Source organism: Oxyura jamaicensis, chromosome 11, assembly GCF_011077185.1.
Source record: "Oxyura jamaicensis isolate SHBP4307 breed ruddy duck chromosome 11, BPBGC_Ojam_1.0, whole genome shotgun sequence".
In the NCBI taxonomy this organism is placed as follows: Eukaryota; Metazoa; Chordata; class Aves; order Anseriformes; family Anatidae; genus Oxyura; species Oxyura jamaicensis.
Window position 1 is genome coordinate 13,540,164 of NC_048903.1, and position 18,585 is coordinate 13,558,748.

An 18,585-nucleotide genomic window follows, 5' to 3' on the forward strand; every position below is an offset into this window, starting at 1 on the left:
GAATTAAAATTCAGGTGTGGGGAACCACATACAAGTTAGTAACCTCTGATTTCAGAGGAAAGCATGTAAGGCAGCTGTGAATAAATCATCTGAGTAATTCACTGGGAAAGTAGTCTGAGGAGGTAATAAGCATACTTACAGCAAGGAAAAGGACAGAGATCTGTATCAATAATCTAGTTTCTTTCATTTCTAGTTTCAGGGCATTATAAAGCCAGGTTAGACTTCTCAGTTCGAGGTTTGCGAACACTGATTTGACAAAAACAGTGGAATTTGAGAACACTGTTCAAAACATAAAATGCAAAAGATTAGGAAACTAAATGGTGTTTTAGGTAAGACAATGTCAGTTCACCACTTAAATATATAACACCATTTTAGATAATGGTGTTTTAGGCTTTGTGAGGCACAAGACAGACAAGGATTCAAGTAAGGAGCAGAAGGGTTATTAGTTAAAATGTACTTGACTAACTTATGTGAAGCATGTTTGTTAATTACTTACAGAAAACTGGAGGAATGCTTAAAGTGACAATATACCTACAGTATTAGCAAAATGTGTACATTGTTAAACTCAACAACCAACAATTGAACAATTGGCCATCTGCACTTTGAACACTGATAACAAAAATTTCTGAAGAAAGTATGATTCCTCTTAAAAATACTGTCTAGTATTCATCTAGTTTGATAAGAATTGATTTACTCCTTCTAAGAAGAATGAGACTATCTAAAATCTCCACTTTTTTTTTTTTTTTTTTTCTCCTGTAAGACTGAAGCATAAGATTAGGTCAGAGTAGAGGTTTGTAACTGGATTTTATTTTTAGTCAATCTTCTTGAAGCACTTTTTTTTTTTTTTTTTTTTTTTCCTAGAATAAAGACTCTAGTCAGAGTAGCATGCTTTGAGCTTCTAGTAAAGTTTCTGATTGACAAAGAATGATGGTATTTTCTGTCTGAAAAACAGAGGATCTTAAAAGGTGTATACAGGCCTGCTGGGGTCATCTTTTTGCTGGTGATGTGCAAGTCAGAATTTTTGGCTGCTAAACTTCTAGAACCTGATTCAAGTAAAGCCCATCCACCAATATTTTATCTATGCAGGGAAACATAAGATAAATAAATTACACTATTAAGAAAGTTAGTCCCAGGAAGGAATATGAGGTCTAAAAATGATTGAATTTAAATACTTCTATAAAAAGGTCTTGTATAATAAAAAGTTTTATTAAAGCATTTTGATGTTTTGACTAACAGTAAGAAAGAGAGAGGTTTCATTTGGGCTATTAATTATTTGACTTCACTCAAGAAATCATTTACAGTAAATGTAACCCCAAAATATTCCAGACGTCTTATCCTCAATCAGTCTGCTTATTGTTATTATTGCTGTTAGTCATTATAAAGTTTCAAAGCTAATTATAATTGACAACAAGACCTTGCATATCTGAGTCAATATTTTATAACATTTTAATATGCATGATGTATTAGCATATTAACAATGTAATTGCTCTGAAGTGTGGGCCAGATTCCTGACTCTTTCATGCTAGCACAGTTCTCTTGATTAACCTGGAATCAAGCAACACAGCAGCAAATCATACCCCTGTACATTTGTTGTGTCTTAAACTTTTCTTCAAATACTTTTCTCCCTGCCTGCTCACTGGTTTATTTTTTTGAGGCAGATCCTATTCTGCCACTTAAAGGCACCATATTATTTTCTGGACATATTTCTCAATGTGATATTTAGAAATGAAAACCTATTCCTCACACCAATTAAGGCATTACATTGCCTCCAAAAATCTGGAATCCTAATTAGGTATGTGGTGCTGTGATCTTCAAGAAGTAACGATCTAGTAGCATTTCCATCACACTGTTGTTATTGCTAGTGTCTATTATGGGTTCCTTCCAACTCAGGATATTCTATGTAGCTCCCAATAGTTTTCTGTGTTTCCCTGTTTTCGTAACTCTTCTGTCTTTCTTATTGGTAGCTGCCACAAAGAAGTGAAAAAAGCTTTTCAAAAGCTTAGAGCTGCCTTTTGCTAAAATTGAGGGTCTATAGAAGTGTTTCCTAGTTGCAGATGTTTCTGGAGATTTCAGTTGTGGTTAGTTATGCTATTCCTCATTCTTGAAGTGATGTATATTTTTTTATCATGCTAACTGATCTGGATTTTTCTTTTATTTGCATTGATTTTGAAAAAAAAAAAAAAAAAAAAAAAGCAACTGTGTAACTTCAAACATTTCTAACCTGCCTTTCTATTTGTTTTTTAAGTCCACTGTTAGTAGTTGTCAAAACTTAAAGCATATTGTTAATTTCTGTGTTCATAACAGTTCACCTCTTTCATATGTAACACAGTTAATTTACTGAAAGTGACATAACTGCAAACTACAACCCGACTTGCATCCTCGTTAGAGAAAAATAGGGCTGAATAACACAATATCAGAAATATAGGTTGTTTTCTGCCAACATTTGTTTCAATTTGGTCTCTGGATAGATGTGTGGGTGGAAGGATGTTGGCAGTCTACAATTTTTTTCCTTAAGGATTTATTTAGGATTTGTGAATAAAACAGCATTGTTTTCATTGTCATGAACCTGACATGACTATAGCAGCTTCCAATACAACCCGCTCAAGCAGCTATACTAATAATTTATTTTGAATTATGTATTTGTTTACTCATATTGATGTGTCACATATAACTTGATTATGTGTCACTATGAATATAAAGCTCACTGTGGTCAAAATTAGATATGCAGAAGAACAGTCTCTAAGGACATGCTGTTTGCAACCAGAGCTTCTGACAAGAGACAAGTACCCGTAATTGCTACTCAAATATTGAAAAGGTGCTACAGTTTCTGATTAGGATGCCCCTTCTAAATCTCTTTTCAAGCCTCATCCCATCCCTTTGTTCCTCTGACTTTAATATTCATCCATCTCTCCTTGTGCATACCCCATGCAGTCTAATCACTCTTATGCAGTATGTAGGTTAAATGTAATGAGTACTCACGTTACGTAGTACATCTAATATCTAGTGTATCTTCTAGCATTTTCTTTTCCAAGTTCACTTTTTGAAGTGAATTTTTCAAAACACAAATACTATGAATTAAGGGAGACCACCAATGAAAGTGGTTTATGATCATAAACCTGAAACTCAAGTTTCTGGGTTGTTGGGTTTGTGGGAAGGGGCACAAGGGGAGGGTTGCCTAGGCTTGGCATTCCCCTCCAGCTCTAAGATCAATATGACTTAGTTTCATACCATTGGTTTATCCTCTGCTCACTTAATGACAAAATTACAGCTCACTTACCATGGACCCTGTTTCTCAGTCACATTGCAGCAGCAGATATCTTTTCCTCTCTTAACTTGCATGGCAAAATTTAAACTGAATGGTATCTTTTGATTTTCTCGTATAGCTAGGGTTTTAGTAGGAGACACCCTTCACATCTGTAAACTACATTTGAGGGGGTGTTTTACTGCTCAAATCTAATTTTGCCTTTCCGAGCCCTCTTGATCTCTCTTTATGCATTCAAACAAGACAAAGTCATGCATATACACCAAGCAAAGTATGATACTTCTACAAAGAATTACAAACATTTCCCAGTTTTGCAAATGGATCTTTCAATTCACCAAGGATCAGAGGTAATTATAGAGTAACTATTTGTTAGGCTGATGAATAACTACACAGCTTAATGGTATGAAAAATAACAAAGTGGTTGCATTTGAATGTCAAATGATAGCCTGCCCTCAGATATGCAAAATGGGAGCATATTCCATCAATATATATTGCATATATGAGAAGAATATACTTTTATATATATATTGTTTTATTATCAAGTTTATATACCCATATTGATACTTTGAAGTTAACAAACTACCCATTTGAGGTCATGGCTTTAATTTAAATTATATTTAAATTTTAAATCTTATATTATTTTAAATGTAGGAAATAGATCATGTAATATTAAGGACAAGGACATGATTAAACTTTCAGAGTAAAAGAGATTTGATTAACTTCAGTAGAAGTGGAATCAGGCCTTGAAGTGAAAGGGAAAAGTAAATACAAAAGCAGTCATTTTGAATTACTTTGCTACTACAGTGGCAAGCAAAGGACTCTGTGCTGAGTTAGGTGAATGTCACTGATAAGAAAATGATGTTTGGTCTTTTTGTAGAAATGTTTCATTTTTCTGCAAATTTCAGGTAACTGATTCAAATTTTCTATTCATTATGAGCTATATTAAATATTTTTGTATGTGTTTTGTGCCCTAAAGCAAAACCAACCAAACAAACAAAAACACAGAAAAAGAAAATGAGCATCTGAATGAGGCTTGATGAATATGGCTTTATATAAGAAATGTTTTCTGTCATGGCTTGTGCATCTATCACAGAAATTTTACGCCTTATTTTCTCTTTCTATATTAGCAACAAACTGAAAGTATAATCTGTCCTTTTATCCTAATCCATACATTTTATGTATTTATTAAAGCTAGGTAGATCTTAGTCACTCTTTATAGGTGAAATTACCTTTTAAATACAAATTCATCTTTGAAGTCATTTACTTGAAAATGTAGACTGTGCTCAAATTCCCCCCCTCACCACTTCCCTCCCCCCCCCACTTTGTCCTCCTTTCCACGATATGCAGTCGAAACACACCACAATCTACCTGGTTAGCCACTATGTATGGTGAAGCATGCATTTTGCAGGACATTTTTTCATAGCAATGAGAGGTGGAAAAGTGAACAAAACTGAAGGAAGTAGAGGATTTTGAGCAAGTCCTTGGTTAAACTTGACAGTCTATTCATGAGGATATAAAAACAGACTGTAGAATAGCTTTGTTCTTGACTTGTTCCTCTTTCATCTGTAGACCTTAATAAAATAAACTGAGGGATCTACTGAAAGGTGACAAAACTTTTCAATGCCATTGTTATTTTTCTCCCATAGAATGACTTAAGGAATAAACCCAATAAATATGTTTCATATCTTTTTGTTTCTCCCCCCTTCCTACACATAAGAACATGCAGAGGCTCACCAAAATCTGTATTCCTCTAATAAGTTACAGTGTGCTGAAATAAATATAAATTTTAAATAAGGGATTGTTTCTTGTCTTAACATTTTATTTGGAAGACATTTTACTGTGCATTGATATGTTTATGTTATTTTACAGATACTCCACAACTTTCAGTATTTTCTGTATTTTCTCATCCTTTAAAAATTTAAGAACAGGGGCGTTGTTAAATCTTCATGGTGACCAGTCCTGTTTATTTGTTTCTTTCTGGTTTGGTTGTTTGAATTTTACTGAAACTCAGAAATAGCTTATGGTATGTTATTTTTAAAAGAATTTCAGAATCTCTATCAGGCAATCAATCTCTTTTGAATCAGATCATTACACAACACTTCAGACAAAAGAACACAGTATTTATTGTTATATATGATTTCTACAGTTGAACTTCATCATAAATAAAGTTTCTGTTTCACCATAGCATCTCTATTTCACAGGATTCTTGAAACAGTTGTCAGTTTTATATGGCAAAAAAAATGTTAGAAGCTGCAGTGTTTTAGAGGTAAATGATTGCACAAAGAAAATGACAACATAAAGCCAAAAAGGAAAAATAAACTTGTCCTGCATGTAGATTATCTTACTGAAGTCATCAGATAAAACTTTGATAAAGACGTGGGGAACAGATCTGTTAAAATACAACTTAATAAGTTTGAAGTATGAGAGATGTAAAATAAGTGCTGTTGTTTTTATTAAGTCAGTGATTCAGATTTTGTTTTGATTTCTCTGTTAGAACTAGGACTTCTAATTTAAAATATTATTAGAGTAGAAATTTCACTGAATCAGAGAAGCATGAAATAGCTATTTCCAAGCCATATGATGATGATAATAATAATAAAAGATGTGTTATTTTCAAGGAGTCTACCTTTTATTCAGGTACTTCATTTTAGTTAAAATGCAAGACAGTTTATGACTTTTTAAAGAGAACCTTGATGTGATTTGGATGCTTTAATTAAATAAGGGAGAAGTGGATGGATTTCTTTGTGTTAAATAAATGATTTTTTTATTTTTATTTTTAATTTTTTTTTCCTGACAGTAATTCTCTCATGTAAAGACCACTGGTTTTTAAGACCACTGGTACATATATCTACCAAGGAAAGACAGTGGAGAAGTGTTTTAAGCATGTTTATGAAGTGTTTAAGAAATGCTTATGGGAACTGAATACTGGCATTATATTCTGCCAGCTATGGAATTAGACCCCAAATTTTATTTATAAGGTCTAACTACCTCTAGTATTACTTGCTGCATCTGGGAACAATGTTAACATTTCTATGCTTTGCATTAGAAACTTCGAGTGATATGCATATTCATCTCAGATATATAGTTGTTTTTTTTTTTTTTCAGGAAGGATGAAAGAAGTTGATCACAGTAAGATCTAGCATAGATCTGCAGCCTACAAAAATTTAAGTTTGGAGACACTAAATGGCTTGAACATAGGATTTTTTTTTTATTTGATTTTGATTATCTCAACTGAATCATCCTTTTTGTATCAAACTGCAGCACTTTTTAATCCTGAGTGTTTCAATGGTATGTTACTCAAAGATGATTACCAGCAAGGTGTTTAATTCAAGCATTTGAAGTTCAAATACAATTTGAGAACTAGGAAGAAAAACAGAAGAGCTTCTTAAAAGAAGAGCAGCTTTTAAACTTTTCAATATGCATTTTTAAGCTCACGTGGACTTTCCATTATATTTGGAAATATATTTATTATCACCAGTTAATTCCACTACTTATTTTGTCATTGAATCACCCTTTCCTTATACTTGTCTTACCTGTCTAGTTTTTTTTTTCTTATTTATTTTTTTTTTTTTTTCTGTGTGCATGTCTCTGTGTGTGCATTGTGCTCATATAGAGCAGACTGCTGGATCTTAGAACTGTAAACAGTAATTGATACTTCAGTGCAGCACATAAAAGAGTTATACTTCTGGGAAATTATCTACGCAATTTGCATATGTGTTTCTTATAGCTACATACTGTGCTGTGGCAGTGATGTCTACAGATGACTAGTTGAATGTATTTGAAATTAAAAACTAAATCATTCAGCTTTACCCTGAAAAGGATTTTGGTAAACTAGACTAGTGGAAATTTTACTCAGTATTTTTAAATAGAATGCCTCAATGTCCCAAATTTTCCATCTAAGACATTGCTTCTCAAGTGACAACCCTAATGATATATTTGTATTGCAAGACTGAAGGGGAGATCTCTTTAAGCTGTGCATCGTCATAAATACAGCTTATGAAGCCTTTACAAATTCAGATAGATCCTTAGAGTGTCTCTAACTTTACACCCTTATATGATTTTGCATAAAATATTTGATAGGAATTCAATCAACCAGTGTTACTATTTACCTCCTAAATAAAATATTTAGTCTCCCCCAATTCGAATGACTGCGTGATTCAGTGGAATATATATATATATATAAATATATATGAAATATATAAAATATTTTAATATATATTTTAATATATATTTTAATATATAAAAATATTTTATATATGAAATATATTATATATATATATATATATATATATATATATACACAAAGTAATTCAAAATTCAATTTTGTCACTAGCTTAGAAAGACCTGACTCCATTCACAAACAAGGAAAAATTCTGACCAATGAATGCTAATCAATATGAAGGCCAGCTGTGTACGATGGCGAAGGAGCTAGCCTTCTCTTTCCTCATCGACCCTTGGGGATTCCTGGGTACATGCTTGAGAGGAAAGAACTATCTGTGGAGGTGAACAAGGAGAGCACATCTCCTAGGAAGGGGACATCGACAGAAATCAAGGATTAACAGGCAGTTCAGAAACTGCCAATGCTTTCAACAGCTGGTTTCATAGAATCATAGAATCATAGAATATCCTGAGTTGGAAGGGACCCTTAAGGATCATCAAGTCCAACTCTTGACACCGCACAGGTCTACCCAAAAGTTCAGACCATGTGACTAAGTGCACAGTCCAATCTCTTCTTAAATTCAGACAGGCTCGGTGCAGTGACAACTTCCCTGGGGAGCCTGTTCCAGTGTGCAACCACCCTCTCTGTGAAGAACCCCCTCCTGATGTCAAGCCTAAATTTCCCCTGCCTCAGCTTAACCCCGTTCCCGCGGGTCCTGTCACTGGTGTTAATGGAGAAAAGGTCTCCTGTCTCTCGACACCCCCTTACGAGGAAGTTGTAGACTGTGATGAGGTCTCCTCTCAGCCTCCTCTTCTCCAGGCTGAACAGGCCCAGTATGTGAATGAAACTAAAATTTCCAGGACAGTTACCCATGCAAACGTAATATTTTTTGCTCTAATACATCAGAATCAACTTCAAATGTTTCCTACTTTTTGTGAGGATACAAAGACAACGGGCACTGCTAACAGCAAGGAATTTAAACTTGAGAAGGTCATCCTCTGCATACATGTTCTACCACTGAGAAGTCTACAGACATTTAAAGTATGAAAATGGGCAGATGGAGTTGTTTTATCTTGTCAGTGTTCTCATCCTCAAGTGAAAAAAAGATCTACTTAGTTAGAATTCATAAATTTGTTTTAATATGTACACTTAAGGTGATTCTTATTTATGGTGATTATTTATTTTATATATTTTCACTTAGTATGAAGTGAAAATTCATTGAAAAATTCGCAATGACAAAATAATACATTGCATTCATGTAGCTGGCAGTACAAGCAGTAGATAAAATTCCCTCACCATCACTCTTTCTCAGCAATAAATTTCATCATAATCACAAGAACCCTAATAGGTACAGGGTATCCCCTTGTCTGGAGATTTCCAAACAACTAGTTGGGCCTCTCTTGTGTTTAGTAGATTAATTTTTTAAATGAATTCTCATCAAGTTTCTAATTATAATATCTTTAAATTTAATGTTTGTATTTCTGATGAAAGACAAACATTTTGGGGGCAGTCACAAGGGACATGAATAATTTCTTTAGAAGCTTATCTAATTAATTACATTTCTCTGTAATGTCTTTAAAATTCGAACTGCCATCATTTCATTAATTTAGATAAAAATAAATCTTTAGTGTTTAAATATGACACTAGTGCTGAGAATTCTGATAAGCTAGAAATTCATTGTCTGTATTTTTATCAAGTTAAGATAAAATGTGTTTTAAATGTTTGGGATTCATTATTTGCATATTAACATTTATTTGACTTCAAATACATTATTATTTCATGGCGTAAGTGTTCACCTCACCTATTAATAAGTAAAATCATATGATGTGAACCTGACATAAATATTATTCCTGTAATCATCTTTACCACTTGTAGGGCTGCTACGAGCCACATCACTGGCCTCCAGCCCGCCAGCAAAGCATGACCTACTTTAATTTTTTAAATTTATTATTACAGGTACATGGAGTACAAGTCAATATCAACTTATTTCCTGCTCCCAAGAATTAATTCTGTTTTCTCCTAAGTCAGTTCTGTATTGTTAGAAAATGGAACCCATATAGACTGCTAAGTTGTCTCATACGTATGTTGATACCCTTAACTCAGGAGCTTTCTCACCTGTAGTATGAAAAGAGAAAGCACATAGCTAAATTACAAGTCTGACCTGTAGTTTAATTCAAGTAGTTTGCAATTATTCAAATTGTTAATGGTATAAGCACAATAAAATATTTTACTGTAAGCTTATATTCAGTAAAAGATGGATTTTGAAACTATGATTGGGTTACTTGCACAGGCATGCATGTCCTCTAGAACATCTTTTAAAACTTCAAATCAGCTGGTCATCTCAGTTTAAGTAAAGTTCATGTATTTGCTTTTTGGGGAAAAATCATAAAACCTAAAATATTTATTAATAGTCTCTTAAAATACTTAAAATAACTATGCTGAATTGAAGGAAAGACTAGAAACTGACTGAAATTTATGCAAAGTAGAATGCAAACTGTTGCTTTAACTTTTCTTTACTTACAGCTTAATAAGATTATTCTACTCTACAATGATAAACTCCTTTATGCAAAATAGCTTTATATTATAAATGATGAGACATTATTTCAGTGAAGAACGATGTTCACAGTTCAAATTTTTGGTTAGCCGCACATGAATCAAAGCACTTTACTAGTCCAAAGTGCAATCTAGTTTTACCTGTGTCAATCTTACAAAGTTCTTTTTTCACTATGTGGGTCTCCACATTAATAGTATTTAATGAAGAAATAATAGATGTGCAGTCAGAAATACTAATAGAGTAAAATGTTCTGTGCTCTGCCAAAGATAAACAAAGAAATAAATCTATGTTGTTTACAGCCTTCCCTTTTCCATGTATAATGGACGTTATCAATAAAACAATACAAACTTCATCAAAGAAAAATCTTACCAATTTAGTGCAAGAAAGGTCTTCATAGAGCTAATCTCCAACAAACCCTGTTTACAATAGGGGTGTATTTATTCTTTTCAACCATAAAATACTGGCCATCCATCTTTATCTCATGTTCCAACTCTATGATCCATTAGAGATAAGACAGCCCAAGCACGGACAGTATGGTTTCTATTGAAGAATGTGTGTCAAACCCAGATTAAATCTGTTTACCTTTTATGCTATGATTTCTTTTCTTAGGGAACCACAGTCAAGTGTCCCGGGTGCCTGTTGCTATCAAAGTTCTTGATGTAAATGACAATGCTCCTGAGTTTGCGTCAGAACATGAAGCATTTTTGTGTGAGAATGGGAAGCCTGGACAAGTAAGTATCTCCATGGTTTTTGAAGTAATTTATTTTTAAGCTATTTTTGAGTAATTTGGTGTGAGAGAATGGGGTGCAGTTTCTTCCTGACATTTTATCTTATCTTTATTCCCAAAATATGTGTCTATGTTCTTGCTAACTATAAACATTCATTTAAGATATATCTGTGATCATGTTCACTGGTAGATCTTTCTATATATGGACATATAAAGTTTTAAGGTAAAGGTAGGTATCTTGTGTCAATATCCCGAAGAAATATTGAAAGTCTTTGAGCTTCCATCGTTTCCAGTCTTTTTGATGGAGCTCGTCACTTCATAAATTCATGTACTCTAATAGTCAAAAATATAAACCAGCCTGAATCTCAGTTCAGACATTGAACTATATTGCAGCTTGTCATAGGTATAATTTAGGAGAAAAACTTAAAACAATAAAGCCATTCTCCTCCGGCTATGTCTCAGTTATTATCTCAATCTAATTCTTACGCAGTTTTCTATGATAATTGGAAAAACAAAACAAGAAAGCAAACCAGAACTTGGTGGAAAGTCGAGTAATTTGTAAACGAATTTAAAGTAAAAGTATTTAAAGAGAGACAGGGTGTTGGAGAACTTGAGTTCCATGTTTTTCTTATGTCTCAGGAAAAAGAAAAAAAAAAAAAAAAAGAAAAAAAGATTTTGCACGTTCCTTCTTAATTTGATGAAATTAGACTGTTGGCAAAGAAATTTACAGAATGCTACAAGGTAAAATAAATGTAGCTAGACTTCAAAAGCAAGGTTTAACATCTGTAGCCTTTTTCAAGGGAAATTAAACAGCTTTCTTAAAATACATCAATTTTTATGACATGTACAGAATAAGGGAAGAATATTTCATGTCTAATTGTAAGGTAAAGATTGAAGAAAATTTAGACTTTCACAAAACGAGGCAGTAATTGAGATTTAACTTTTGTCCAACTTGAGAAATACAGTGTGTTATAGCAATTCACTGTTTTTAAACTTTATTTCTAGCTTGTGACATTTTATTTAAATAAACAGCAGCTGACAGCATGACACTAGACTTGTTAATCCAACTATTCCTGTGTCTCGTGGGTGTTAGGCATTGAATTCACTATTTTCCAAAGTAGGTTACCTGACAATAAAGTTATAAATTATATTCTTTCAGTACTACTAAATGACAACCTATATAGTAGTATATGATGACCTACCTCTATCAAGACTGGATTGTTACTGATGATTTGACTCTCTAGCACCCCTTTTTGTTAATTAAAAAGGTGTCAAAAAGGTGTCACTTAAGAAAGAAAATTATGTCTAATCACTGAAAAGATTATTGAAATGTGCCCTGAAGTGCAGACATTTCTCAGCACAGTTATGTTACTGTTGGTACTGAAGTTCCTCTACTTCAGAGCAGATTTCTGTTTGCTCAGGGTGGATTTCAGATGCTGAGTAGCTATGTTTTTTTATGATATATTAAATCATAATGAGAATAGCTTTTTCCAGGGCTCAGTAAGCTTCCCTGAAGTCAGAAAGATATGTTGCATAGTGTTTTCTGAATATATTTATCTATCACGTTTCTGGTTTAAGAGATTTGAAAAATCTTTCCACCATTTTCACTTTGGAATAAAACAATAAATGAGATAACTGGGAGTCAGCTGCTAAAAGAGGTTTTTGTTTAAGCACTTATGGACAACTTTTGTTAAACCATATGTTATTCTTCAACCTCATCACCACTTACACTCTAGATCTGATGGCAGATGTCTCTTGAGCATGAATCCTCATGTGAACTTTATAGATGGTTATTCAGTATGCTGCCAGCATGGATGAGGCGGCACTGATCCTGCAATTTATTCTGTTTTAATCAAATAACATTAAGGGGACAGTAAGTATGCAGCAGTCCAGAATAATCAAGGTTAGGTTCTGAATTAAAGTTGTCATTTAAAATATATTTGTTCCAGTAAAGATTTTCATATCTATACTACTGGGTTATTTTTTCTTGTGCTCATTATTCTATATTCAAATTTTTCAATAAATCATATTAATCAGACAAGATGTAGAATTCCAAAAATGAAATATGTTACCACTACAAAATAGCTGATGTGAGAAAGGCCACCATTTTACGTAGTAGCAAAAGCCTAATTTGGATGTTTCTCCAAAGTTTAAACTGAAATGTTAGATACACAGAAAAGGCACAGTTGTGTTGTGGTATTTCTATGTATTTACACTTACAGTTCAGTTTAAATATAAGTTTAAATCAAATTTGAGTCACCGTAAAGGAGACTACATTCGAACCTTCTCTGAGACATTATTTGCAGCCCCTAAATATATTGACTGAACCTTCTATTCCCGTTCAGTTTCTAAGTGTTCTATTTTGGGTTCTGATATAATTGCGAGTGGCAAGTGCAGCTGCTGGTGATGTGACAGAATGTATTAAAAACTGTTGATGTTGCCAGATGCACTTGCTTTGTTTTAACCTACCTCTAACAGTAGTACATTTAGTAGGAGAGGAAAGGGAGGAAAAGTGGAAATGTTTGTCCATGCACATATTCATGTGCTCCTTGCACATTTTTATACAAAAAGGGAAGTTGCTATAAGTGTTTCTTTGTCAGTTTCAGGAGAAAAACAGATTTGAACATACTGTTGCAGTACTTCTAATCTAACAATGAACCAGCTCATCCATTTACATAAAGCTAAAGCCAGAACATTGTTTTTCCCTACTCCTAGAATAGAACATCTGTATTGCTGCGTAAAGAAAAGATCCTCCCACACTGTTTCCAGGTCCAGACCCAGTTTTCTCCAGCAAAGTGCTGTTTGCTCAAAACAAAGCTACAGAATTTTCAAACAAATAGCATAGACAGTGATGTGCCAGTGCTTACCCCTGTGTGTAAACTAAAACAATATAAAACCAAATGCAATTTCCCCGAGTCTCTCACCATTTCTTTCTATTCCATTTGGTTATCCCAATAGCATGGATTGGCTTTTTCTGATGTTAGAAATCTTCAGATAGATCTTTGACTCCCTGTAGAGGCAAAATTCATGCAAAGGGCAACATGCAGGTTCCAGCAGTAAATGGCTGGCTCTAGGTGAAAAGGCAAAGTAAAAATTGTACCATAGTGAGTCTGCTGGTCATAGTGTTATGAATATACAAAATAATTAAGAGATAACCATGAGCACCAATGTAACTACAAAAGTTTTTTCAGAGTAGACAGAACAGTTTTGAGAGGAGTAGGGAAGAGCTTAGTAATTATAAGGAACCGTTCTAATTCAGGCCAACAAGTTGCATCACAGGGAAAGACTTCTACACAGTACCATATATTAAAGTCACATGTACACAATGTGTAGTCACATTGATAATAACTTTTTTTAATTTTATTTTTTTATTTATCCTTCTACGTTATTCATTGTGATTATACTGGTAATCTTTATACATATTATTTCAGGCATATGTGGCTTTGTAGAAATGTAATACAAATTTGCAGACTATAATGCTGAGCTGTCCTAGGGGATCATTTAAGTATTAATTTCAATCCAGAGTTGCTTGTTAAGCAAAATATGCTCATTTACTGTGTTCCCAGTAAGTATATGTACAGTATCAAATATATACATGAATTTTTAATACAACAACAAAGTTGAAAATTTATTTGGAATAATTTCAAAAATTTCAAGATTTAACAGCTGAAGGGATATTAACTTTCACTCTAGTGCTTACAGATAAGCAGTTCAAAAATCAGTTTTCATTTTAGTTATTATTATTATAGACCAGTTTAATTATGTGGAACACCTTTGTTCTGCATTTTTCACAAGGACAATAAAAAAAGAAATCTGTAGTGATAGGGATGGCAGGACAGCCCTAGGAGTTCCTCTACCACATTATGTACAACAAATCAAGATAAATAATCTTCCATTACACTATCACACAACACTGACCAATAAATCATGTTCCTCAGCATACTAAAATGTGGTAATGAGAATTAGTGGACTTTTTTCACTCCTATAGAGTAAAAGATACAGCAGCTTCCTATCACTGTATATATGTTATGCTTTTTTTCCTTTTCTTTCTTTTTTTTTTTTTTTTTTTTAAGAGCTTATTTTAATGCAAACACACAAAGAAATAAGGTTGCTATGGAAACACTAACTCTTAATTCTTTGATGTGTGCATGTAACACAACAACTGTAGTATTTCACTAAGCCTGTCTTTTGCATATAATTTTATGTGCATTTTTAGAGAAAGAATGATTTGGTAAACAATTAGGGAAATGGTTGGAGAGAAATGAAATATTAGAAAGAATTCTATAGGACATTAAGAGATATCTGTTGTTTCTGAACAACAACAACAAAAAGAACAGCAAAAAAAATAGCAAAGAATATGGTCAGTTTCTGTTTCTTTAAAATTTCTAATCTAGATTATATTATAAAGGTATTTCAAAAAAAAAAATTGTGAGCTGAAAACCCATATCACTAATGCTCTTGGCTTCCAACTTACAGGTATGTTAACTGAAATCCTGGGGAAAGTGAAGTGAATTTTTACAGTCAACTCTCCTACATGATGCTGAAAAGAATTAAGAATTACATAGCCAGTAGAGATTAAATTGCATAATCATTGGAAAAACAGCAACTATTAAGTGCAGTTGATCCTCCAGTCTTTGCTTTGTCATTTTCCTTTTTCCCTATTGTTACTACATTGTAGCAGTGTTTGAAAAAGAGAACAATCATAAAACCTATGTACTAAAGAAACTTGTTTGGAATTCCATTCTAAATTGCTCTTACCTAAAACGCAGAATTTGTAGTACCTAGTCCAGCCCTGGACCAGACACAGATGGGTAGTTTCCCTTTAGTTAATTTTGTTATGCCCCTGCCAAGAGCAAGCTGAAAATATTCCACATCTGTAAGTGGGTTCATCTCTGCAGTGGGACAGACGATGTCTGCTTATAGTTTTTCATCTGTTCACATCTTTTCCATGCTGTGTAGCTCTCTGTTATGCAGCTACATTGGAGACCTACTAAATTGGAGACCTACTTTTTTTTAAGAAAAAGCTATGTTAGGCCTTCTTTTTCCCCCCTTTCTTCTAATACATGCATTTGAATCATGGTAATCAAGGTTTCTTGGTAGATACAGTTATCAAAAATAATAATCTATTTATATCTTATTTGAACCATCAAAAACTTTTTCAGTATATTCTTGGTGATAAATCTTCCCTGCCCAGAATATATGATTGGGCAAGGAATTAATTGTCTCAGATTTCTTCCTAGGATTTCCTAAAAATTATATATGCCTATATCAAAACCCACTCAAACATTTTTATATACATAATTTGAGATACTTCAGTTTTGATGCTAGTACTTGTCATTATCTAGTAAGATTTTATTCTTTGAGTCTTTAAGAACACAGAAGAAGGAATGTGATACTGAGTGCTATTGATATGTAATATACATATTGATAGTCCTTTCCCTTGCCATAAAACCAATATAAAATATTAGTTATTAACATTTTGTTAGAGAAATTTTAAAGTTCAAAAGTGTATGAATTTGGACAGAATCAGATCTTCTTTTTTTTTTTTCTATTTTTATTCTAATATTTAAAAATGAAATTTATACTGTTGCCTAATTTGAAATTAATTTAGCCTGCTCAATCTTGTATCCTAACTTTAGTGCCCTGCATTATTTTGTGAATCACTTTTTAATAACTATTTCTCAAAACAAACCCGTGTTCCTAATACAGGAATTACTGAGGTTTTCTTAAAACAAAGGGGAAAAAAATCACAACTCCACATACAGAATTAAATATGTATATTTAAATTAAATTATTCATTTTATAAATTTTTACATTTTAGGAAAAGAGAAGGGATTAAAGTTATATTATACATATTGGTCCAGTAAGTAGCATTGCTATATAATGAAAGACTACTATAAGCATCTGGAGTGTTTCTGAATCATGTTCTTTCCCTTCTTTATTGCTGAATAATAATTTATTACTTGCCTAAATTGCAGCAGTTTTTACTGGCCTGTCTTATATACCCATCTTTCCTTACCCTCTGCCTCCTCTTTCTGGTAACAGTTTAGATGGGCTAGATCCATATAGATCCATTTCCCAGGCTTTCAATCTAACATCTTTAATAGCCTTGCAGCTTATAAATTTGCACTTTTAGTCTGGCACATAGAGAAGTGAGAATGTGTTCTATAGAATTGAATGTTCTTTACAATATTTATGTTTAACCAGAGCGTGAATATATCATGAGACCCTTTTATGTTACAGGTAATTCAGATTGTCAGTGCTGTTGACAAAGATGATCCTAAAAATGGGCATTACTTCCTATATAGTCTTCTTCCGGAAATGGTCAACAATCCAAATTTCACCATCAAGAAAAATGAAGGTAAATATAAAATATATGCACTGTGTACCTGAATTAATTTGGTTGGAATTGCCTTGTTGACTTCCAGTTACTTTAACAGTTTGTCCCTTGGGCAATTAAAATATAGATAATCTGTTTAATGGTACCTTAATTAAATCTCTTAAGCTATTGCCAGTATCTTTACAGTAGATAAGAAAGTAAAATGAGTACTGGATTTAGATCCAGAAGACAGCTCACTGCCTTAAATAAAAATTTGAAGGATGGATTTGCTGCATGTTATGTTGCTGTTAAGTTGAAATTCCAGTGATACACTGTAAGATGAAAATCTGAAACTATATTGATAAATAACGTTGGTCTTACATTGACCATAGATGGGAGCATAAAATTAAGTATCTCTTATATCCCCCAAAGGAAACACCTTTTAAGCCCATTCGTTGTCTGTGTAAAGGTTCCAGAGTATTTCAGTGAAGCACTTTTACTAGAAAGAGGAATCTGCTAGGTCAGCAAAGCCCAGAAGGGCACTTTGTATCAATATACTTCACAGCACTTCTGGAAGGGCATAACATCATTTTATAGTACTACAGAAGTTGAATTTCATGCATGATGGAAAAAAATGCCCATTTAATATTGTTAAGCAATAGATTTAGACTGATACTTTTTTTGGCACATGTATACTTGAAGGTCATGTGAGAAAGAGCTGGGAATGATTGCAAATGGTGCTATATGTATTTGTACTTATTTGAATATTTGGCAAAGTTTTTTCATCTCGTTTTTTGTTGTTGTTGTTTTTTGAGTTAAATATTATCTTGTCAAGAATTTTAGTTAAGTTCAGTCTCTTATTTCTCTTATTTGAAATGATAATGAAGGAAATCTGTATTACTAATAGGAAGATGTGTATGTGAGCAGTGTATGTGCATGAGTGTAAAAATAATCTAGGAAATGTCAAACAAAAAGAAAATGTTTTCATTTTTTATTATTCTAGCTGTTCCAACCAAGAAGAATGATGGCACCATTTTGTTATATGATGCTATAAAAGCCTAAATTCTTAAATCTGTTTAAATATATACTGATTTTTTTCTCTTCATTAGATGTTTTCTCTTCCAGCATTCACCAAGTTTGTCTCTACTTATATTTGTACTTTCATGTCCAAAATAAGCCCATCTATGTTCTCTGCACTTACTGGAAAGGATTAAAAAAAAAAGCTCTTCAAAATCCATTTCGTACTCGTCAGTAGTGTAAATTGAATTTAGCATCCTGAATGGTGGTTTGGTCTGCACAGCATGACAAAATAAACAAAGGTCTTAGCATTTCTCTTCATGTTTAAATACTTAGCTCACATTACTAATTAGCCTTGTCCTTCCAATCTGTTAGCCATATAAGACCCACTCTTACTTCTAGTCACAGCCAATGGCAAAGTGCCTCCTGACCTTTTCATATAACATTTTAGTCCAATTTTATTACAACATTGCTATACTTCGTTTTAAGCGGGTAAATTTTTGTACATTTTAATTGGTTAAATGTGTGTAAATCCTTTTAAAACAAC

At 33.1% G+C, this 18,585-nt stretch overlaps 1 protein-coding gene across 3 annotated transcripts in view; it reads left to right on the forward strand.

The window, feature by feature from the left end:
• Positions 1-18,585, forward strand: part of CDH8 (cadherin 8) — a 146,201-nt gene that overhangs the window by 101,894 nt on the left and 25,722 nt on the right. For 2 of the 3 annotated variants that reach the window (XR_004753759.1, XM_035336570.1), the window contains exons 11-12: positions 10,585-10,706; positions 16,946-17,063. Coding sequence is in view for 1 of the 3 variants with exons in the window: in XM_035336570.1 (XP_035192461.1) it covers positions 10,585-10,706; positions 16,946-17,063 (240 nt within the window). In the remaining 2 variants the exon portion in view is untranslated. Of the gene's footprint in view, positions 1-10,584; positions 10,707-16,945; positions 17,064-18,585 lie in introns of those variants that run through there. The other variant, XM_035336571.1, reaches the window with a different exon arrangement.